This window comes from Manacus candei, unplaced genomic scaffold (genome assembly GCF_025592945.1).
Source record: "Manacus candei isolate 608988 ecotype Guabito, Panama unplaced genomic scaffold, ASM2559294v1 h1tg000047l, whole genome shotgun sequence".
Lineage (NCBI taxonomy): Eukaryota > Metazoa > Chordata > Aves > Passeriformes > Pipridae > Manacus > Manacus candei.
The window spans coordinates 2737023-2760226 of NW_026138095.1; the positions used below are offsets into that span (position 1 = coordinate 2737023).

The following is a 23204-nucleotide window of genomic DNA, read 5'->3' on the forward strand; positions in this document are numbered from 1 at the left end:
AGATGCCAAATGCAGTTTTAAAGTCAGATACCGAGCCTGTGTCTGAACTAGCAGATTAAACTCGTCTGCGGCTGTTTGCTGGTGCTGCTGGGGCAGACTGGTGAGAGCAGCCTGCATCCACCCTGCTCACCACAGCAGGGAGACCACATGCAAACAGCCTGTTGGGAATGCTCCCTTCCCCATGCTAAGTCCCAAACTGTGCCCAGGACTTTTCTGGGAAAAAATTAGTTGGTCCAAGCCCAAACCCATGCTACTGCTTCTTCTGTTTAATTGTAGAGGTGATGTGGGTTTTGGGGCCTGGGAACACTCCTTGGTACCATTTCCAAACAATTTCTTGTGAGAAATGGCCCCACTTCGCTGTGAGACAGGGATGGGACGTGTCCAGGATGTATCTCTGTGTGGCAGTCCTCATATTTTGCCCGGGGACACGGGAGGTGGATCAACATGAAGCAGCAGGACCGATGGCGAGTAGCGGATTGTCAGCACAAAGCTACCAAAGGGCTGCCTGTCTAATCAAAAGGGGATGTGTCTGCTCCCAGCTCAGCTCAGGAAGATGCTGATTCCTCAAAAGCCTTGTGTGGCCATGTGAACATGATCTGCAGCCCCAGAATTAGCTGAGGCAAGATGTGATCAGGAGGCAGCATCAGAGTGTCACGCTGGGATCCATGGGGCAGGGGAGGCTGGAGGTGTTCCCTGTTTCTCATCCCGCTGGTTTTAGGAGGGGAAAAGTCACGTATTCCCCTGTTGTTGGCTTTGCAGGGCAGGGAAGGAGCGGAAGAAGGAGGACAGGTACGCCCTGGACTGCCAGGAGAGAGCCTACTGGCTGGTGAACAGAACCCCCGTAAGTAGAGGATGATGGGATGATGAGTGGGGCATTCCCAGATTCAGGGGGCAGAGCTTCCCAGGGCATGGCTGGCACTGGAGCCCTTCGGGGCTCAGGGGTGTCCTCATTCATTTGTGGGATCCACAGACTTTAAACCAAAAGAGTCACAAAGCTGTTGATGTTTCTTGTCCATGACAGCCGGGCATGCAGGATGTCCTGGAGTACGGAGTAGACCGTGTAACTGATCCCAATGAAAATAAGGTAACCCAGGTGAGACAGTTGTTTGGTTTTTTTATTCACACCTACTCAGTTTGTTCAGGAGGACACAGACAGTGTCCCTGGGATTGTTGTTTTTTTGGGCATGACAGGCTGAGCATGTCAGCTCAGCTGTAACAGCCCAACAGGCCAGAGGTTGAGGTCATCTGGTCTGGGAGCCGGGGCCTTCAAAATAGGCTTTGGCAACTTCTTCTGGCTTGAAATTACTTTGTCAGCTTTCTTGCCACACCAGTTAGTGTGGGTGCTTGGCTACAGGACATATATTCTTTGCTGGTGAGACTGAATTAGGGAATCCTCTATCTCCAAGTGCTCATTGCTGCCTTTTTATTAGGGCTGAATGAATTGAGTGGGGTTGTGGAGTATAAAGGGTCAGGGGAAAGATCCAGGTTTAAAATCAAAGGACAGAATACCTCCAAAAGGGTAATTAATGTGTGGTAAGAAGATGAAGATGTTGGTGTGGTGGATGGGAGACACAAAATGTTGCCAAAAAAAATGCATATTATAGACTTTAAAGAAAGAGAATTAAAGAACTCAAACCATGGAGGCTGTAACTGGGTGAACTGGTTCAGAGTCCACAGTAAGACAGTTGCAGTCAGTGGATGAGGAGCTGGAGCTGCCTTTCCCTTTCTCCTTCAGTCCTTTGAAGTGATCCTGTATTTGTGCACTTTACTGTGTTCATTTGGAAGCAAAGTCAAAGCATCTCTCAGCAATTAAATGCAAATGTTACTGTGATCACACTCAAGGTATTCCCACAACTTCCCATTTTTCTAACAGCCTTTAAACATCTCAGCAGCCAGAGGCAGGATAATTGCTTTGGCCAGCTGTGTTCTGTTGCTATAGAGACTGAAAAGGAGCAAAGTGTAGGCTTGGGGTGTATTTTATTTTTCCTTGCTGTAAGTAGCAGCTGTTGAAAGCCTTTTTTAAAATCTTTTTTAAGAGTAAAGAAGTGGTGGAAAGAGGAGTAAGCCAACTCCTCGCCCACGGTTTTACAGCTGACACGGAAAGGATTTTAGGTTTGCAAACGGTCTGAAAGCCCACAGCCATCTGCCAGCTTCAAGAGGAAGTGAGCTGAGGGGTCTCTGTTCAGTTCTACCCTGGAATGAGAGGTGGTCAGTTCCCCCTGTTAGTGGAGGCTCCAAGGAGGGCATAAACCAAAAGACACCAGCTTTGGGTGACTTCACTGCCCTTCCCCTTTAAGCTGGTCTCTGTAGGCTGAGCTGAAGAGGGAAAGTTCTTCTTGCTCCTTTTGCTTTTGAGAGAGCTATTGACAACACTGAGACAGCCAAAAGCCCACATGGAGTCTCCTTTGGACAGGCAGCTTTGTTTTTTAACTTCTTACAGGCTCCTCTCAGAGACACCTGTGGCTCAACAGCTTTGGTGAACAGAAAGGATGGGCCAAGCTCTGATTTGTGTCTCTGTTCCTGCTCAATCCAACCTTCACTTTGTTGGCCAAATAATTGGGGTTTTTATCTTGGCAGTTGAGAAAGAAAATTATTATTTTTTGACATCAGAGTGGCTTCTTTGAAGCTGATATTGGCATGAACATCTTTCACTTGCCCAGACCCTTTGGTGGGCTGCTCCCTCCCTGACTGATAGAGTCCTCTGGGGATAAACAGGGGCTCAAACTCCTTTGAAGGGGACTTTTATTACTGACCCATGGGCATCCCTTGCTGTTATAATGAGTTAGAGGTTGTAGCTAAGGCAGAAGTAGCCATCCATCGAGCAGCTAATTAAGTGTTGCTTTAGCCTTTTGTTACCCAGTTCTCAGACTCATGATTGAGCCTCACTGCTCAGAGAGTTACCAGGCAACTGCCAGACCCGCTGAGTGCCTGCAGGTTCGTGCTCAGCTTCTGCCTCCTGTAACCAGAGTGTTTCTGAAAGGTGCTTTAGCTCCCCCCAAAATCGTTGTACTGGATTCAGGGGCTACTGAATGAGATGCCCTGGCTTGTTGTACACAGCAAATCAGACACAGATCAACGAGTCGTTGCTGGCCTTTAATTTCATAAGTCCCTGTCAGTTTGGCTGATAAAGTTCTGCTGCATCATCACATCTTTGGAAAGAGCAGGGTCAGGAGCAGATAAACAAGAGGGGGGAAAACTGGCCTTTTGAGTGAAACTGGGCGTGTGGACTGTTAGGGATTTGATTTCCAGCTGCTGGGCTGGATGTACCAGCACAGTGGAGATGAGTGTTGAGATGATCTTGTGCCAGACTTGGGATTTGCCTCTGGCACGTGGGCTGTAGGGAAAGGCCACGTCTGCCCCTGAGGAGGGGTGTTGGTGTGTGCAGGGGCAGCTCTGTGTGCCACAGTGCAGCTTGCAGTGTTGGAAGGGCAGTGCCCACAGGTTTGCCTTGCACTGAGCTCCATGGGGAGGCCAAGCTGAGCTGGCCCTGCCCCGTGCTTGTGCAGGATCAGCCTCACATCTTGAAGAGCTCCGTGCTGTGTCTGTGTCGGGATCTGCAGTGTCCTGGTCGGTCCAAAATGAGCTCTGGACAACAACCTCTGCTTGTTCTTCTCTCCAAGCTTCATCTGGACATACACCCCAAAGCTGTTTCCAGCTGTTGATGAGCTCTGTAAACAGGGAATGGTGGCCAGACAGGCAAAAACATAATGACCATCCCCTCCCCGGTGTGGTCAGGAAGGCCCACGCTGAGAGCAGAGGAGATCCATGTGAATGGGTGGTTGGGAATCAGCAGATATCCCAGCTCTTGTTGGAGCTCGTGGCATCAGCCCTGTGGATCAGGTCCAGGCACAGGCTCTGGAGCAGGTCCTGGCTGGCTCCCAGCTGAGCTCTGCAGCCTTTGTGCCCCGGGAGCGCTCGGCCAGAGGCACTGGGGTGTGACAAGGCTGGGCAGGGTGTCCTGGGTGCCACAATGTGTACTGGGGAGGAGGAGGATGTGTAACAGCTCGTGGCACTCGCCTGAGACAGACCCAGACCTTTCACTAATTGCCATTTTGGTTTGAAGCCCGGGGGGCGGGGGAGCTGATCCGCGGTAATTGCGATAAGTCACTCGTTAAGGGCATTGCAAAATTAATCTCATTATGAGAAATGAGCCTTTTGTTCCGAATATGATTTCCTTCCAAATGAAGGGAGAGTGGGTGGGTGGCGCAGGGCACTTTGGCACCGCTGCAGTCACTCGTGGGGGTGAGGATGGGTGGGATGGTGGGGACCACTGGCAGTGCTCAGCAGGACATAGAGAGTAGTCAGGGTCACTTGTGGCAGCAGTGAAGCTGGGAACTGGCTGTGGGAGCACTGTGGGAGAAAGGGAAATGAAATGATGTGCAGCTCTGGGGTGAAGCAGCTGAGATTCTTCCCAGTTACTGTCGGTTTGGGAACTGGAAAGGGCTGAGCACAGCCAGCACCTGCAGCCTCACGGGGTGCTCAGCACTGGGCTCCCCTTTGGCTCTGCTGCAGTTCAGTGGTGCTCAGCCCCCTTTTCTGGGTGAGCCTTGGCAAATCCCCTCCCTACCTCGAGCACCCCACCAAGGCCCCCTTGGTTTTCCCAGGCCCAGCTGTCCACCACACTGCCCTCCACACTCAGACAGTGGCAGGAGCGGATTCTTGGTGTAGGATGCACTTAAAAAAAATAAAATCTTCCCTTGTTTGCAGACATGGCATTGGCTTTGATTTTGACTCACCCACATATAATTTTTGTATTGTCATAGCATTTTAATTCATGCCTTTCCTTTTCTATGTAACGTTTAACTTACTGTATTCTTCTTCTCTTTCCCACAGCTGTTTGTCTCGTGTGTGTGTGGTGTGCTGCCAACCTCTCAGACCCTTCTAGAGGATAACAAAACTTTACTGCCACATGAGTTGCCTCCAAGCCACTATGCCAGCACCCACCTCCCCTCACCCCACTGCACCAGGCCTGTCCGAGGCCCCTCTTGATAAAAAAGTGGAACAAAAATAGTTTGTTTTTAAAAACAACTAACAATTTTAATATTTTAAAGTCAGTGCATTAGCCACACTCAAATTCCATCAAATGGAACTACTCAGCTGGCACTTGTAAACCTGATGAGGCCTGGCTTATATCTCAAGTTCCCCAAGGAGACAGGGAACTCCTGTTGTGCAGGAGGCAGTTGGCCTGCAACAGAAACACGGGTCTCTAAAGAGGACACTTCTAAGACAGTAAATCAGCAAATTTCTCTGCTCAAGCAGGTGATTTTTTTTTTGCCTTCCATTTCTACAGTCGGTCTGAAACAACAACACTGTAGAAATGGGGGGAAGAAATGGTGTCTACGTGGAAGGTGACCTGGCATCAGGGGTGCAGCAAAGAGCAGAGAAGGGTGAAAAGCTGTTCCTTGCTTACGGGTCCTCCATCATTTATAAGATATCCCAGCAGCCTGTGAATCAGTGAGGGAGGTTTCCTGTCCTGTTTGTCCCTGCTGAGATGATGTGTCCTGCCACATTCAGAGCTGGTCGTGGTGTTTCCAGCAGGAAAAGCTTCCTCCCTTTCTCAAAGCCAATGTGATTTCTGTTGGTGCTGCTCTGGCCAGGCTGGGGCAGTGTTAGGGTCAGATGGGTTGGCTCCATGGTAGTGCTGTAGAGATTGACTGATCTGCTGCATATCTGGCTCCTGCTGCTGAAATGGTGAGTGTGCCCTCCCAAAACCAAGCAAGTTTCAGCAAAATGTGCATATTTTTCTTCCATGTACAGAACAGTTTCTCCATCCTGAGCGGGACTCATGGTGATGGTTAAAATGCAAAAGCAGGTCTGCACCACAATGGTCCCCTCACAGAGCAGCCCTGAGGGAACACCTTACCTTTCCAAAAATAGGGGCAGCTCGGGGTGCAGGTTCTCTGGGGAGATGAGGGGAGAAGCAGGGCTGCCTGTGGCATTTGGTACCAGATGCTTCATCCCTCACCTCTCACAAACTTCACCAAGGCACTCTGCAGACCCCTGCCTTTGATAGAACTTCTGGGATGCAGATCTTGGCTAAAACAGGAACTGAAGAAGTGAAACCCCTCCTGAGCCTTTAAAGTCTTGCTGGGAGCATCCCTGACTTAGCCTGTCTTTCCTTCTCCCTTCTGCAGTTTATTTCACACAAAGTAACTGTGCTTCAAAGGAAGCTGTGTGAATAAACACCCTGCAGTTAATTTCTTGCCTTCAATTGCTTGCTCATTTGTGGATGACATGTAACATAGTCTGAGTTATTCAAATCACAACGTAAACACCCCTTGCACAGCAGATACTGCTTCTGAGGCTTTTAATTGTGGTGTTTATATTTTGCAATGTGTTGGTTCCTGTCTCCTTTAGCTAATATTGAATGATCTAATCTGTGTCTCGTAAATGAATCTATTTTAGCTCCATTAGAATAACCCCTTAATTGAAGGCATGCAGGCAGCCTGTGATGGGAGAAGCAATGCTAAACAGTAAATACAGCTAATGGGACGATTTACCGTGTGTGGATGCTCTTAGCTTTGATGATACCCTGATTAGCTGAGCTGCTGTGTTTGATTTTAATTGTAATGAGAATTAATTGGAGAGCGCTGCACAGCAGCAGCCCTGCAACGGTGTTTCCACGCCTCAAAAAAAAAAAAAAAGGCAAGTTTAATCACCCATCCCAATGTAATGGTTTTCTTTCTTTTACAGAAAAATACTATGGAAGCTTATAGGAGAGAGGTAAGTGGTGCTTCCCTCTCTTCCAGGTGTTCATCCTGTATGTGTTGCTTACATCAGTGTGGGATGGGGGCTCAAACCCCCTGTGCAGGGGGTGTTTTAAAAACAGAGTCCCTGCCCCGTGGAGCTTTTGATCAGTGTGCTTTCAGGACATTCCCTGCCCTTGCACCTCCCAGTGCAGGCAGCCAGCAACTCTCCCAGTGACGGGAAGGCTCGAGCAAGGACAGACACCAGGGCTAAATCCAATAGATCAGAATTAGTGGTGGGGAAATCACAGGAGATACATCCAGTGGCGCCAGTGCAGAGACAGCCAAGAATCAATGATAATTACATGCTAAATCATCCAGAGCATTTGTAGGTGCCGAGGATGGTAGCTATTATTCAATTTTTATATAGCAAGGGGAGCGCTTTTTAATTACTTGCACATTGCAAAATGCTCTTCTGATGTTTGCAGTAAGCTCAGTGAAAACAGACATTTTAGTGAGGCAGTTTAGGGATTCTGTGATTCCTTGGGCATGCAATAATTAGGGAAGAAGCAGTCCCTGCTGTAGTTAGCCTCACTACCTGGGAGGGGGCATATCTGAGGTTCAGATAGGCCTTGTCTTCATATCTCCACGCTCCTAACCATGGCCGTGTCTGATCCCTCTCAGATCATGTACTATCAGCAGGCCATTGGGAAGACCAGAGTGAAATCTTCTGTCTCTCTTGGAGGGTAAGTCCTGATTTCCTTCTGTCCACACATTAATTAGTCTTCAGTGCTTATCTCCTAATGAGATGATGAAGCTGTCTGCTCCAGCAGCTGGTGACTCAGCTGGGGAATCGATGTGGTGGCCTCATGCTGGGCTGTCTGGGCTCTGTGTTGTCTGGGCCAGGAGGCAGAGGAGGGATTACAGTCCCAGGCAGGATGAAGAGGCTCCCTGGGAGCAGCACCAGCCCCTGGGTTGAGATTCCCTCTGAAATCAAGGGATGCTCAGACTGGGCCGGGCTGTGGCGCTGGGACACAGCTCTGCAGTCTGGAAAAGCAGCTGAGTGGAGCTGCCTTGTGAGGGTCCAGCAGGGATGAGCAACCAGAGGGGAAAGGCTGGCCCTCCAGCTCCTGGTTGCCAGTCTGCTGGGCTGGATTCACCCCCATGAGTGTTCCTGCCCCATGGTGATGTTCACCAGAAGGCAGCAGAGCTGGGAAGTTGCTGCTGGTTCTGTATTACAGAGGAACACACTCCTCTCCGTGAGAGCAATTAATTAGCAATTCCTCTTCCCAGTGAGAGTGTTTCCTGATCAGATTCTTGATGCAGCCAGTTAAGTGCAAAGCATCCAGTCCTGGCACGAGCCATCAGTGTGTTTGCCAGAGGCATTTCTCACCTGGAGCCTTGTGTGCTGACCAAGTGCAGCCCATGGCACCCGTCTGGTTTCCACAGTCATTGCCACCAGAGATTCATACCAGATCTAAGATAAACAAGGTGCTCAGGCCTGTTCTCTGGAGAAGACAGTCATGGATGAATGAAATGGGAGGGAGAATCTGTCTTCTGAGAGCCAGGACTTGCAGGGCACCAGCAGTTCTGCTCATTTAATCTGTCACTGACTCTAGGTCACTTCAAACTCTCCTGCCTCAATTTTCCGAGCTGGAGCTGGGGACACCTGGCTACCTTCCAGGAATTTTGTGTTGCTTAACTGTTTGGCAATGGGGCTTTTCACTCATTAGTTCTGATGGGATTAGTTCTGCCTATCACCTAGATGAAAAATCCTCAGGAAATTTGGAGCTCCATGTCAGCTGCAGGATTGGGTCCAAATCAGATTATTATCGATGAGCAGCAGCTGGACAGTGTGCACGCTTCAGAGCACTGCATTGATTTAGGAGGAGCTCCAGAGCACTAATCATCGAAAGGACAGGGCTGTGTTACCTGGGTTGGCAGGTTGAGATTTGTTTGATTAGAATATGTGGACTGTAGTGAATCATACAGGTGCTGGCTGCCTTGGCATTTGCAGTGGGAAGATAGGATCGAGCACTTGTGTGCCAGCCCGTGGTTTGCTTTGTGCAGGAGCATTGTATGACTGCAGGATCTGTGCCAAAGTGCCCGTTAGCAACGGGCTCCTGGACAGTGCACTCCCAGCTCTGAGCACATGAAAGCACTTTGGCCTGGGAGGAATTTTAAACGCAGAAACCAGATGATTTTTTTCGAGAATGAAAAAGGGAGGAGAGAGCTAAAATTCCGGGACATTAGTGAAATCGGTTGTAATTATAAGTCTGGCCAAGTTAGAAGGTAGGAGAAGTGTTTGTCTGGTTCCTGCTGAGATAGAGACAGCTTTGCTTTGTGCCAAGCCCTCAGAGCCATTTGCAGAGGAATGAGCTGTGTGGTAGGTGAGGGAGGCAAAGAGAAGCTGAGATGGGCTCTCAGGACTCCCTCAGTTTCCTGGAGCTCCCTGGGCTCTCCCACAGCTTGTGGGAAGGCTGGGGAGAACCTACCTGAGTGAACACAGAGCTTGTGTTCCTCTTCTCTGGCACTTCCCTCCCAGGATGGTGCAGGATCAGGCCTTTGTCAGCTGGCTGGAGAAGGAGACAGAAACCATTGGGGGGCTTAGTCCCACTTCTTGAAGTGAAGGAGCAAAAGGAGGTGATTGAAGAGAGTCTTGTATCTCCTTACCCTTGAACTGACGAATTCACTGCTTTGAAAGACAGCCAGGAGACTTCTGTTTGGGAAATGGATAAGGTTAACTGAGCTAATGAATCAGTTTTTCTAGGAAGGCAGGGGTCGTGTTCCAGATCCCTGTTGCTGATAGGGCTGCACCTCTGAGGAGACCTATAGACTGTACAACCAGTTATGTGCAGTTCTGGCTTCAAATTAATGTTTTGATTTTGGATTTGTTGCAGGATTGTGAAGTACTCTGAGCAGTTCCTCTCCAATGATCCTATCCTGTCTGGATGCCTCCCCAGCAACCCCTGGATAACAGACGACCCCGAGTTCTGGGATCTCAATGCAAAGCTGTGTGTATTTGTATTGTTTTGCCAGCTTGTGGTTTACACTGACCATTATGCTGATAGAAATCAGGAAAGGGAACCACTGATTTCATTGTCATATCTGTTCTCTGATCATGAGCAGGGAAGTGTTCCCTTTATGACACAGCTGGGCCATGCTAAAGAAACTTGGGAATACTCCATGCTGAACTTCCAGCACTGCCTTCTTCAGGTGGAGCCTTCCTTAACATTACAGAAATTCCTGAACTGATGATGGGAGTGTGCACTCAGCCCCTGCTGAGTGTGTCTCATCCCCCCCTTGGATGAGTGAACTCCACCTTTACTAGCACAGGAATGGGATATGACCAGTTACACTCAGGTGTAGCATGTGGTTCAGTGTTTACCTCGATTGGGTACTGACAATGATTTAGCAATTCAGGGTTCAGCTGCTCCCCTTGGTCATTGCTCACACCTCAGGCTGCTTTCTTAGGAGAGACTTTGGGTTGGAGGCACACACTGGTGATATGTCCTTTCTCCCTTGGTTTTCCCTCTGGATAATATTTGCTAATTGCACAGTGGCATCTCAGGGCTTGAAGCAAACATCATACTGGTTCTCGTGTGAGACCAGCAATCCTGTTAGAGTGATTCTGTCCCATTAGACAGCCCCAGAGGATGCCTTCCCTGAATACCTTTATGAGAAGCAAAGCTTTGGGCGGCAACCAGTGCCTCCTCCAGAATGGGACTGAGTCAAACCTCAGGGCCAAGCTGGGCTGTCACTCAGAGAGCAGCATAAATCCCAGTTAAATCCTCATCCCGCTGCGGACCGAGTTGTTTAATTACAACTTAGTGGGTTGACTTCAGGAGCTCATTACACCATTCTGGAAAACAGAGAGTGCTGAGAAGTCCCTTGGCATTCCAGCAAAGGGTATTTTGGTTTTAATTAATCTGCTAATTAGGTGGGCCACACGAAGTTGGCAGCGCCGTTTGTTTTTCTCCCCGGGCAGGGTGGAAGTCCCCACCAGGATGCGTGTGGAGAGATGGGCCTTCAACTTCAGCGAGCTGATCCGAGACCCCAAAGGGCGGCAGAACTTCCAGCTCTTCCTGAAGAAGGAGTTCAGCGGTGGGTCTGCTGTGTCCCTGTGTCCCTGCCTGTGTCCCTGGGCCGAGGCAGTGGCAATGCCACCGAGTGCAGGCAGGGAAGGGCTGTTGGAGGCAGCGGCTGTGCAGCCAGGGCAGCTGGTACCATCTAGTGGCACGGGACACACGGTACAGCCGGGACATTCCCGGCGTGTTTAGATGAGATTTTAGGAAGGAATTCTCCCCTGGGAGGGTGGGGAGGCCCTGGCACAGGTTGCCCAGAGAAGCTGTGGCTGCCCCATCTCTGGGAGTGTCCAAAGCCAGGTTGGAGCAACCTGGGCTAGTGGGAGGTGTCCCTGCCCATGGCAGGGGGTGGAACAAGATGATCTTTAAGGTCCCTTCCAACCCAAACCATCCTAGGATTCTGTGATTCCTCCTGGAGAAGCTGGAACTGGCTGAACTCACAAGCTCTTAGAGGTGTCAGTGGGCAGAGAGCAGGGGAAAGCTGTTTTCCTCCTTCGGTCCCAAGAGGATTTTCCAGCTGGCTGAAGAGTTGGAGAGACCGATATAGGGCCAACACATATTGAGCCAAACAATTTCAGCTTAGGAGTTAATAAATGGGTTTGTGTTTCCCTCAGTCTCACTCTCTGCCGATTGTCTCCTTGTTATGCAGGAGAGAATCTGAGTTTCTGGGAAGCGTGTGAGGATCTCAAGTATGGAGACCAATCCAAGGTCAAAGAAAAAGCAGAAGAAATTTACAAGTGAGTGTGAAAATTTTACATTCTTAAGCTCTTTGTACACGAGTCCCACCACCTTCCAGTGGCTGTCATTCTCCAAATGTTTTATTCCTGAAACTTTTCTGTGTAACCTGTGGCTGTCTTATGACCCCACATAGGAAAGGAACCTTTGGAGATGAAAGCAGAAGTGTTGTTCTGTTATGTTGGTACTTTTCCTCTCTGTTCTCCTCTATGACATTTCAGCATCAGCATGTAATTTAAATAGCAGTGTGGAATGGCAAAGATCATGGGGCTGCCATGAGGAAAGTGGAAAGACCCTTTTGCTTCCAGTGGGCTAAAATTTGGTTTATAGCTCAAGAGGAAGTGTCTGCATGTCTCTGGACATGGAGGTTGCCCAAGATCAGGACAGCAAATTGAGTGGGGAGCTGAAGGGACTTTTCCTTTCGTGCATAGGCAGGAATCCCCATGAATTCCCCAGTTGCTAATGGCACTGTGGATCCCTCCTCCATGCAGGCTCTTCCTGGCTCCAGGAGCACGGCGCTGGATTAACATCGATGGCACAACAATGGGCATCACAGTCAAAGGCCTCAAGCACCCCCACAGATATGTTCTAGATGCTGCTCAAACCCACATTTACATGCTGATGAAAAAGGTTTGTTATTTGTTTCCAAAGCCTAAGAGGGATTCCAGTCCTCTGGGCCTTTCCCAGTGCCTTTGTGTGTTATCTGCTGTCTCTTTCAAGGGGTCTTTGTTTGAAAATTCCCCGAGTTTGCTGAGTTAAGTAAGTGCTGCTTCAGGCCTTTGTGTTTTGCTGCTGCTTCTTCCCTCTAAGGCAGCCTGTCCCCAAGGTGGTGGGGGTCAGGTGGCTGCTGGAAGTCCTGCTTTCTGATTCCACCAGCTCATGCACATTGCACTGAAAGCAGCAGAACCAGACTGATTTTTCACCCCTCGATGAAAAGTTTGGCTCCTGAAATACAAGCTCCTCACCTTGCAGTGACTGTGACACCCTGCTGGCCTGGGTTAAGCTCCGTTCAGATCTTTTGAGCTGGGTCTTACCTGTGAAGCTTTATTGTGAGATGGAAAATCCTGGGAATTTTACACCAAGATGAAAGGGTATTGGTTTAAATAGCTACATTTGCCTGAAAGATGCAAAGTCCCTTGGGCTGCTGGGGGAGATTATCCAGTTCCCAGCCTCCCTGGCTCCTGAGCAGCTGTATTTGGTGGTGATTTTAATAAGGGTGTTTGCAGCCCATAACTACCAGTTTCTCTTTTTTCTCCTAGTAGGACTCCTATGGCCGCTATTTAAAGTCTCCAATATACAAGGAAATGCTGGCCAAGGCTGTTGTGCCACAAGAGACTGTCAAAAAAAGGCAAGTGAAACTGGCTGTAATTGTGGGGTTTGTTTTCCTTGTTGTAGCAAGGGTAGAAAAAGCTCAAGTTGCTGCAAAATTACTATGATTTAGATGTTCTCTTAATTAAATAAAATTTTTCACTGAGAAGATGCTTTGCTTTGAGACTGGTGGTGCTGTTTATTCATGAGCCCTTTGGAAGTGGCTTGTGTACAGTCGGAATAGACGTGACAACTCTCAGCTGCCTCCTCTGTTGGGTCTGTTTAGAAGGACTGTGACTGTTGAATTAATCATGGCTTCTTTCCTGGAAGGAGAGAGCACTGTGTCCTGGGCATGGGAAGACTCCTGCCCGTGAAACATTGGCTGCCAGGGCAGAGCCAGAGTTCGGGATCCTCTGTGGGATCTGCCCATCTCTGCCTGGACAAAGCTGCTTAGGGGAGGTGACAAGCACACGGGAACAAACAGCACCTTGCTTGTGAGTGACAGCTGGCACAAGGTGGATGCCCTTAGAATTGGGTTTTTCCTGAGCAAGGTGAAGGTTGTACAGCAAATTTAGGCCGTTTGAACTGCAGTTGCTCCTAAAGAGTGGGTGATGTGCTCCTTTCTGTTCCTCTTCCACTCGCCAACCCAGCAAGCAAGAAAGAGGAATCGTGGACTTTCACACTTGTTTCATCTAAAGCCTATTTCAAGGCAGTGGAAAAAGCCCTGCTGCTGACTTGTCTGGGGTCTGGTTAGTTTGTCCCTGAGCCACACATCACGAGGTCGCTGGCTAGTGCTGGTTGATCCTGGTGGCTGCCTTCGTGCTTGTCAGTGCTTGTTCTGGACACTCAGTACTCAGCATCCTGTAAAGCTGGAGAGCTGGTACCTCATCCAGAGCTGGGTTAACTCTTGTTCCCAGTGCTGCTGCAAGTGGCTTTGCTGTAGCAGGGAGCAGGTGGGTTTTTTGGGTATCGCAAAGAAACGCCCATACAGGTCCCTGTCTTGATCTTACTCAGGATACCAGAGAAAATTCCACTGATGCACACTGTTTGACTCCACAACCAGTGTGAGTTATGTGCAAACACAACAACAGGAGGAGTGTGGATGGGCACTGGAGCCCCTCAGGAGCAGGACCAGCACTGCCTTTACGCTTTTAGCAGTTCTGGAGCTGAGGCGTGACGATGAGTCACCCAGTCCTGCTTTGAACCACCTCCTCTGCATTTTGCACTTCTTTATCCACCCCTGTGCCCGAGCTTGCCCTCCTGGTGACTTTGCTTACCGGGGATGAGTTTTTGGTGCCCTTCTCCACACTAACACCCTGCTCCTCTCCCTCCCTCCCTCCCAGCACCGGCTTGTTCGGGCGCCGCCACCTCCGCTCCAGCCCCAGCCCCATCATCCTGAGGCAGCAGGAGGAAGAGGCCAAAGCCAGGGAAGCCGCCGCCACCGTGGACATCACGCAGGTCATGAGCAAGCTGGACCGCAGGAACCAGCCCCAGCCTCCCAAGTAGGCTCTGAGCCCCGCAGGGCACAGCGCAGGGAAAAGACAAGCCGAGGCCGGTGTTGAGCTTCGTCTCCCCTTCCTGAAGGTGTCAGTGCTGCTTTAGGTTTCCCAGGCCGGCTCTCTGCCATCAGCCGGCTTCCCACACGTTGCCATGGCTTCTGGAGAGCAGATGTCGCTTCCCAGGCATGCCAGGCAGGGAGTGCTGGCAGGGCCGGGCTGCTGCCTGTGCCAGGCTCGGGGGGCAGGACCCGGCTCCCCCCACGCACACCTCCGAGGGGAGATGACTTCTGCCTGTCCCGAGATTCCCCCCGGGAGGCTGGGTAGCCCAACTGCCTCTCCCTGCCTCCTGCTCTTTGGGGAGGTGGGATAGCACCCAGTGAAGTGCTGCCCTTTCCAGTCCTTTGGGTCCAAACCAGCCTTCCTGGGAGCAGTGGTGGATGACCCCGAGGGGAGTAGGGAGAGGTGACCCACCTCAGAGTGTCCATGCTGGCTTCCATCCCCTGAGGAGATGTGCACCTTTCCAAGGGGTGCATCTGGCACCCCCTGAGAGGAGCACACCCCTCACTCCAAGTATCCTGCACTTCCCAGCTAATGCAACAGGAACACAGGCAGAAGAGCCAGGGAGGCTCCTTGCTGAGTGTTTCTGAAGCTTTGGTTGACCCTTTGAATTTGAATGTCACTCCCAGATCCTCCCAGCACGCTGGAGATGATCAGTGGGAAGCTCTGCTCTCCCTGTGCCATGGGCTGGGTGTGCAGGTGCAAAGAGCCACCCCTTGCCAGAGCCTGCACGAGACCCTGAGAGATTTTATCAAATCCTTCCCACCTCTTGTCTTGTCTTTTTCCTGCTCTTCTATTTTGTCTTGTTAAAAAACCCAACAGGAGGTAGTTCCAGTTGTAGCCCAGAGGCAAGAGAGGACAGGGTAGAGGTGTTAAGAGCTGATTTCAACTTTAAGTAGTGTTTTTCTTTTTATTTGCTCTGTCTCTTTTGCTCTGTAGAATGAGGCAAACTAAAATACTGTTTTAGTGCTAAAGAGCTCGGGGAGATTCCAGGCTTTGCTGGGAAAGCACAGCATGTCTGGACCAGGCCAGTGATTACCAGAAGTGCAAAGATTCCTGCAAAGCCCAGTAAAGGGAATTGGAGGGGCAGAAAATCTTCCTTGTTTGTTAAAATTTTAGGGAAGTAGAGGGACTGTGTGGAAGCACTGAGGTATGGGAAGCTGCTTCTCTCTGGTTTGTATTGTTCATCCATTTTAAATACTGATAGGATTTTACAGGAAATGGGAGATCATAGGATCACTGGATTGGGTTGGAAGGGACCTTAAAGATCATCTCGTTCCACCCTCTGCCATGGACAGGGACACCTTCCACTAGACCAGGTTGCTCAGAGCCCCAGCCAGCCAGGCCTTGGACACTTCCAGGGATGAAAGCTGGAGAAAGCTGGATGGGAAGGGGGGCCCTCAGATAATGGGGTGCATGCAGACCAGCCCCTTGGAGCCCTGGGGTCCCCAAGTCCATGCAGGCCAACTGCCTGTGAACAGGGGGACAGTCAGGATGTCACTGTGTCCCAAAACAACCTGAACAGCGACTCCTGCCCTCCCTGTGCCTGTTACCAGGGGCAGAATCAGGGCTGTACAATCTGATCTGGTGTCACTGCAGAACTCGTCTCCTTCACTTGTGGCTGAGCCAGGGAGATTTTCCTGACCTTCATTAACCTATCGGTGATAAACCTTCTTAGAGGAATTGAAACCGAGTTGCCCAAGACTTTCACTCTGATGTCAAGGCCTGTGCTGTCTCTGCTCTTACTCCTGGTGGAAGCAAAGGCACGTTTTGCAATGCTCTGCAGGGGACCAGGATCAGCCTTTTCTTTAATTGCTCTTAAAACCCCAAGGCTTTGTTGCGTCAGGTGCTGAGCACCATCAACCTACCTTGACATAAGAGCACTGAAAGATACTCCAAAACCTGGCAGGGTTGGTCCAAAGCTCCTTGGCTGTGATGAGCTCTACAGTCTCTCCAGAGTTTGTGTGACATGGAGCACTGAGCATGTTGGGATTGCCAGGATGTAGTAACATGTGGAAGATCAAGTCAGGGTATAAATAATAAATAACAAATCTGTGTGTTCTAGTCAGTCCCTCTGATTCTACTTCTATTTTGTCTGCTGCTTTGCTTGTTATGTTCTCTGTACCCATTCCTTTCTCTGAGTTTTCGTCATCTCTGCTTTGCACCGCTGTTCCCCTGCCATGGGTTAGTGTGGCACGTTCAGGAGTCACTGTGTTTGTGGAACACCAGTCACTGCTTGTGGAACACCTGTCTGACACACACAGGCAGGGTCTGGCTCTGCTCTGCCACAGGCTGAATGAGCTGGCACAACCCAGCCTTCTGTTCCTCGTCCCTTGCTGCTCAGTCCCCGAAGAGGAAGGTCGCCTGGTACAAGCTGAACTTCACTTTGTGCCAGAAATTGTTTGTTTCCATTGGAAATCAGCAATGTGTTGTTTCATTTCTTGGTCATCTCTCCCGCCCATTCATCTGTCTAATAAAAATAAATGTAGAAAATAGAAAAAGAACCAAGTTCATCCTTCTCTGTCGCGTCTCAGTGTGTTCATTGCTCACTGTGTCAGCACTGCATGTGTGTGTACATGTTCTGTGTGTGCCTCTGCCCTCAGCCCTTCTCCTTGGGCACTTGAGCTGCATTTCATTTCTGCTGGGAGTGAGTCCTTGGGAAATGGGAGGGGACCCAGCATGCAGCTTGTCCTCTGCTGCTTGTCCTGTGCTTGTCCTGTCCAATTTATACTTGGGCTTGTCCTGAGGGCTGAATGAGCTGAGCTGGAGCCTCCACAGCCCCAGCCAGGGACACTGGGGGCTTCAGCACAAGATGTGATTTGTGTTACCAGTCATCAGGGCTCGGGCTTAGAGTATGTTCCTTGGGCACGGCAGCAGCCAGCGCAGTGCTGCCTTGGGTGTGACATGGCTGTGGTGTTCATAACCAAGATCACATTCTCGGGATGACAGGCTCCCCCGTGCCTGGAGCTAATCCTTGTGAGGAATGAGACAAGCTGGTGTCTCCTCCAGCATCCCAGTGGGTGTGGGGCCGGATCTGTCAGCACCCACTAGGGCTGGTAGCAATGACCCCGTTGCTCTCCGTAGGCAAGTTGTGACACCTCCGCGCTCCTGCTGGAGGGCAGGGAAGGGGACAGAGCTGCAGGGTGGGGACACTGGCACAGGCCTGGCTGGGGTGGCTGACAGCTGCCTCCCAGCTGAGCCCTGTCTCTCCTGGCAGCACTGTGGCTGCCCTGGCCCTGTGGCACTGGGCCCTTCTCCAGAGAAGCAGAGGGCTTGTTCTCCTGATGGAGCCTGGAGAGACCAGGCACCAGTGTACCACCGCCGCGCCTGACTGAGCCTATCTCCTTTTCCTCCCCACAGCCGTGCCACCTCGCCTCCCAGGCCCCTCGCCCAGCTGCCCACGCTGGCACCAGCACCCCTCCTTTGCCCACCCTGCCTCCAACCCTGCCTGATCCCCCGGCCCTGCCCCAGGGCACCGCCTGCCCCTCGCCCACCAGCCTGGCCCTGGACAGCAGCGGCACCATGGGCACCCTGCAGGACCCCCGGGGGGCCGGGCCTGGACCCTTCCCCTCGGGCAGCAGGAGGTCCCTGGGCCGGTTCCTGAGGAGGGGCTGCTGGACCTCGCCCACCTTGGCCGCGCTGTCGCCCCGGTGCCCGGCCGTGCCCCACGGGAAGGTGCAGCCGCTGGGAGAGCGGGAGCGGCGGCTGCGCCCGGACACCAAGGTGGTCAGCAGGTCAGTACTGCCCGGGCACCTGGGCATCCTCCCCACCACCACCATTGCTCTTTGTAATTAGCCAGAGGTCTCCAAGAACCCACCTGACAGCTGCATTTCCTACCCTTGCTGCTAAACCCCACCAATCCCACCTGTGCCACCTGAATCCCGACCAGGCTCTGAAACGTCTCTTCCCCCTGTCTCCACACCTACTGTCCACATTGGATGTGTTTTCTGATGGGATCAGGGCAGGAGACAACTCCGGTGGTGCCTCTGCTGTGCTCACACCTCCTGTTCGGGGGTGCAAAACCCCAGGTTTTACTTTTAGTCCCTCAGTTTGGAAAACCACTCGTATATTGGTGTTTGTTCTTGAGCACTGGTTCAGGTTTGGTTTAGTGGTTTCAAGTCAGATACCCAGAAGTGACAAGGGAGGAGAAATCTTGAGGGAGAGTCGTGAAGCATTTGTTGCTCTGGGGCAGGAGGTGTGAGAGGGGGGATTTTTTCCAGGAGAGGCTCTCCCTGTTGGAACCAAACCCCGGCCATGTCCCTCACTCAGAGAACCATGTCCCTGCTATCAGTTAACCCACCTCTACTGCTGACTGAGTGGATGAGTCCACATTATAAATTCAAAAGCACAAACCTGGGGGCTCCTGCTCCACCTGGCTCCGTGCTCCGGAGCTGTGTCACACGGCTTCTCAGCTTCAAAGGGGTGGGAGCTCACATTCCCCTCATTTTCCCTCTCTGTGGGCTCGTGCCTGGGCGCTTTGCTTTGGGATTTGGGGTTTGAACAGTGGAAGTCTCCAAGCCGGGCTCGGTTCGCTGCCTCAGAGCACATCAAAAAGTGCCGTGTGTGTGTGTGTGATGAGTCTCTGTTTCACAACACAGCTTCTTCCAAGTCAGAGCGGACGCGCCTTCCGAGAGCCGAGTGTGCCCCGAGGGCTCCGAGGAGGGGGAGGACGGACACCCCCGGGCTCGTAAGGACTCCACGAAGGAGCTGATCTGCCCCTGGGAGACCCCCACGGAGGAGGGGAGAGCAGGGTAACGAGCAGCCCTGGCATGGATGCTCTTTCCAGGCCTGAGACCGCAGCGGGTCAGCACGTGGACCATGTTGGGGAACTACATTAGAGCCATCCCTCAGCATCAGGGGCACTCAGACCACCACAGCAACGGATAACAGACCCTGCAGTGCCCGTTTGTAATCCAAGAACTCAGAGTGTTTCTGGACTGGTTTCATTTCCTGTCTTTGGGTTATCCAGGTCTGTTCACGACAGACTTCTCGATAGATGAAACTCTTTCCCAGCCTTAGAGCAGATGGAGAGTGTATGTGTGTGTGAATGTCCTGGAAACGGTGTCTCGTTGGAGTTTCTTGCTTGGCCATGAGGTGTCAGCACACTGAACCCAGCACAGCTGGAGCAGGGCTGGCAGGGGTTTTTCACAGCCCGACTCAGGCTGCAGTGCCAAGACTGGGACGTGTTTGTGTCCCCAGCCTGGGTCCACCTCTTATTAATAACAATCTTTTAGTTTAAAAGCAGGTTTATTAAGACACAGATGATTGCTGGGGAAAATAAAGTGCCCCCTCATGAGAAGCTATGTGGCATAGCATCATTCCTTCATCCAAACCAAAACTGATCCCAGAGGGCAAGGAGTGCAGAAGGGAGAGCAGAGGCTCCAGAGCCCTCCTGCACCAGCTCCAGCTTCCCATTGCGTGGGTGTGAAACCATAGCTTGAACTGCACCCCAGAAACACCTTGGGAAGATCCAAAACAAATTTTGGGACCCTCCAAACTCAGATTGATGCATTGCCATGGCCTTTACCTGTGCTGTTATCAGGAGTGTCAGACCATTGCCTTCCTTATGTCGTGTGGTGTTTTGTTCATGTGGAGGGGTTCCCTCGGTGTGTGTGCTGTGGGTCACTGTTCTGTAGCTTGGCCATGACCTGTGACTTCTGATGTTGCTGTTTTGTCCTTTCTGATTATAAATGGAGCTTTGCCTGTGTGGCTGCCGTGGTTCCTCCCTCCTGCTGTGGGATTTAAATCTCTCCTCAGACACACTCAGTGCTCCCCATTTCCCCCGGGCCTGGGGTGACACTTCTCATCACAGGACAGTTTGGGAAGGTCAAGAGGCTGTTTCTGTCTCCAAAGCCTCTTTCCCAGGGGAGCTGAGGGTTGGCAGGAGGCTGATGCCCCACACTGCCCGTGATGCTTCTCTTGTAGAAATGCACATTGGCTCTCGCTAGCTTTGCTCTGTCAGAGGGACATGGTCCTGCTCCACGGTCACTGGTGGTGGCACCTATTATTGATGGCACAGAATGTTGTGTCTTTTGCGATTTTTTGTGTTAATATTGTTACTCAGCCACTCCTGATGGGACACTGGCAACATATGATCCAGGAAACATGACATATAGACATTGTGATGTGTAACAGTTACTAATATGGTATTTAATGTGCATAAGACAAGAGCCATCCTACTGCTAATATTTCTCTCATTGGTTTGGGGCTCATCTTGGGAATCTCCTTGCCTTCTGCTCCTCATGTTCATCTTCTACACCAGAGGAAGGACTTCAGGATCCAAAAGTGCTGCTCTGTCGGGGCTGGGATGCAGTGACACCCAGACAGTCAGGTACATCTCCATCCCAGAGGCCAGCACTGGGGATTCCCAACATTTTTCCCTTCAGGGCACCGCTTTTTCCCCCCACTATCTTTAAACTTGAGAACTCCTGCAGCTTTTTCCCATGGGAGGAAAAAGGAGGGTGTACTGCCTTGTGCACCTCAAGCCAGTGCCTTGCTCTCCTCCCTTCTCCCGTGGACCCCCCCAGGTGCCTGCTGAGTGCAGGAGGAGCACGACAGCTCCAGAGCCCTGGATCCCTCCTGCCACCGCTCTGTGCTCGCACGGTGACATCTGAGGCTCTGCCCCCGCTGGAGGCCTGGCGTGCTGGAGTCGGGAGTGCTTTCAGCTCTGGCAGTTCAAATCCCCTCGCTGTGCAGGAGCCCACTTAACGCTGCCTGCAGTCACCTGGAGGAATTAGCTCACTGCAGCAACTCAGACATCCAAGGTATTCCGATAATGTGAGGGATGTGTGAGGTTAATGACTGGAAAAAGTGATCGCTCCCTGTGGGCAGTTTCTCAGAAAACTCCCTGCTGCTTGGCTGACAGAAGAAAGGAGACTCCGGCAGCGGCAGCAGCAGTGAGGAAGCCCCGTCCCCTCTCCACAGCAGCTGCACAGCCCCACGGAGCAGCCATGGCCCTGCTCCAGCTCCCGGAGGTGCTGGAGGAGCTCCCATGCTCCAGGGCTGAGCTGCTGTGCTGCAGGACGGGCTGCGGTGCTTGAACGTGGATATTCACGGAATGAACTCGGAAGGAAGACGCTTATCTGAGTGGTTCTCCAAGTGCTGCACTCCCAGGTGTGGAGGTCCCACACCCCAGGTTGGGGTGGGCTCCTCCAGCATCCTCCACTCAGGCTGACCCAAGGGATTTGTTGTATGGGCCAGCCTGGAAAACAAGAGCAGCTTCTGGGGTTCCCCCACAGCTCTGTGAGGGCTCTTCCCGGGTTGCCTCAGCCACCAACCTCAAGGGGACACTGTTGGGATAGGATGGGAGTGAGTCCCATGCTGGTGATCCTCAGCCTCTCGCTGGAGCCTTGAGTGGGAGCTGGATGCTGTGAGGGGCTGCCAGTTTTGGGGGAGCCCCTCTCTGGCCGTGCTGTGGGACTGGGGTACAGAGGAGAGGGGTGTGGGAGGGCATGGCCAGCTCGGAGAACCTGGTTAAAATATTCAGATTAAAGATCTCTTTTCCAGGCGACCGGCATCTCTCAAATCTCTCCTCAAGCCTGACATTTCACTGCCTCCTCTCCAGCTGGGCCACACGGCTGAAAACGCCGAGGGGCTGTTCCCTCTCCGAGGTCTCGGACTGTGCATTGCTCAAGCCTCATGAATTTAAAAATGGAACAAAGAATGCTCAGCATCCAGCAGGATCAGGCCTCGGGAGCAGGAAGTACCAGCTGGCTCAGGAGAGGGCTTGTTCCCATGGGATTCCCAGTGTGGTTTTGGCAGGCGGCGTGGTTGGGATAGCTCCGCGAGCAGGCTCTTCCTGCCTGGAATGCCAGCCCTGGCAGAACAGCTGACTCAGAGCGTGACAGCTCTTCACAGCATCCCCTTCTGAAAGGAGCTGTCAGGAGAGCCCCTGACACCGCTGCCTCTACATTTTGTGAGGGTGGCTTGAAAGCCGAGCTGTAAACCGAGCCCACCACACGGTGCTCTTGGAAACTCCGCTCCGTGGGCGGAATTCACCTCTGAGGGAGGCTGCATCCCCTTACAGCCCATCCCTGCTCCCAGAATGGGGTGGCAGCCCAGCCAGAGAGGTTCCTGCTCCATTCACCCCAGCACCTGAACACCTGAGTTAGGATAAGTATGTTGTGAAAGAACCATCGTGACTTGGCTTTTCGGGGTGCAGGAGCCTCGGGGATGCAGGGACAAACCCAGCCACCAGGGTGATTTTCCCCTTGCCAACAGGGGTGTGTTTTATGCATTTTGCAATACACCAGAAGCAGAGGTGAGCACCTCTCTTTTAGGCTGAGGTTCCCAGATCTGTTCTGCACCACACTAAGGAGTAAAAGATAAGCTCTTGCAAGTCAGTTTACTTTTTAAAATTCCTGTTGCCATAGCAGCTCAGCACACTGTCTCAAGTCCTCCTTCTTGCAAAACTTTGATCACCACGAAAACAGAATTATGTTGTTCTTCAACACATTCTACATATAGATATACAGAAGTTCCCATAGTTCATGCTTCAACACCTCTGCAAAGACCTCTTTTATTTCTCGCTCACAAAGAATTTCTCTGGCCAGAGGTCAGTATTTTAAATCCTGGTTTAAAGTCATTCCCTCAGCACCTCTGTGGTCCCACTGCTTGTGTTCCCAGTTGAGGTTCTGGTCCCAGTGGTTTCTAACATGCTCTGGTACACCACAGAACTAAACCCAGCCACCAACTTCTGTCCTCAGGATCGCAGGAATACCCTCCTCCCTTGGCTCTGCTCCAATCTCTTCCCTGAAGTATTGAAAGAGCACAAATTGCCCTGAAATATTCACCCATTTGTTGTTATCCAGCAGAAGCTCTGAGCTATATTATCC

General features: G+C 51.5%; 1 protein-coding gene across 4 annotated transcripts in view; it reads left to right on the forward strand.

Moving 5' to 3' along the window:
• Window positions 1-20123, forward strand: part of RGS9 (regulator of G protein signaling 9) — a 32278-nt gene extending 12155 nt beyond the window's left edge. The window contains exons 8-19 of one of the 4 annotated variants that reach the window (XM_051797670.1): window positions 760-841; window positions 1022-1084; window positions 6694-6723; window positions 7371-7432; window positions 9587-9700; window positions 10675-10790; window positions 11421-11508; window positions 11998-12136; window positions 12769-12854; window positions 14158-14272; window positions 17731-18104; window positions 18969-20123. In XM_051797670.1, the coding sequence (XP_051653630.1) occupies window positions 760-841; window positions 1022-1084; window positions 6694-6723; window positions 7371-7432; window positions 9587-9700; window positions 10675-10790; window positions 11421-11508; window positions 11998-12136; window positions 12769-12854; window positions 14158-14272; window positions 17731-18104; window positions 18969-19125 (1426 nt within the window). In that variant the 3' untranslated portion in view covers window positions 19126-20123. Of the gene's footprint in view, window positions 1-759; window positions 842-1021; window positions 1085-6693; window positions 6724-7370; window positions 7433-9586; window positions 9701-10674; window positions 10791-11420; window positions 11509-11997; window positions 12137-12765; window positions 12855-14157; window positions 17031-17730; window positions 18105-18968 lie in introns of those variants that run through there. The other 3 variants (XR_007906270.1, XM_051797671.1, XM_051797672.1) reach the window with 3 other exon arrangements.
• The last annotated feature ends 3081 nt before the right edge of the window (window positions 20124-23204 follow it).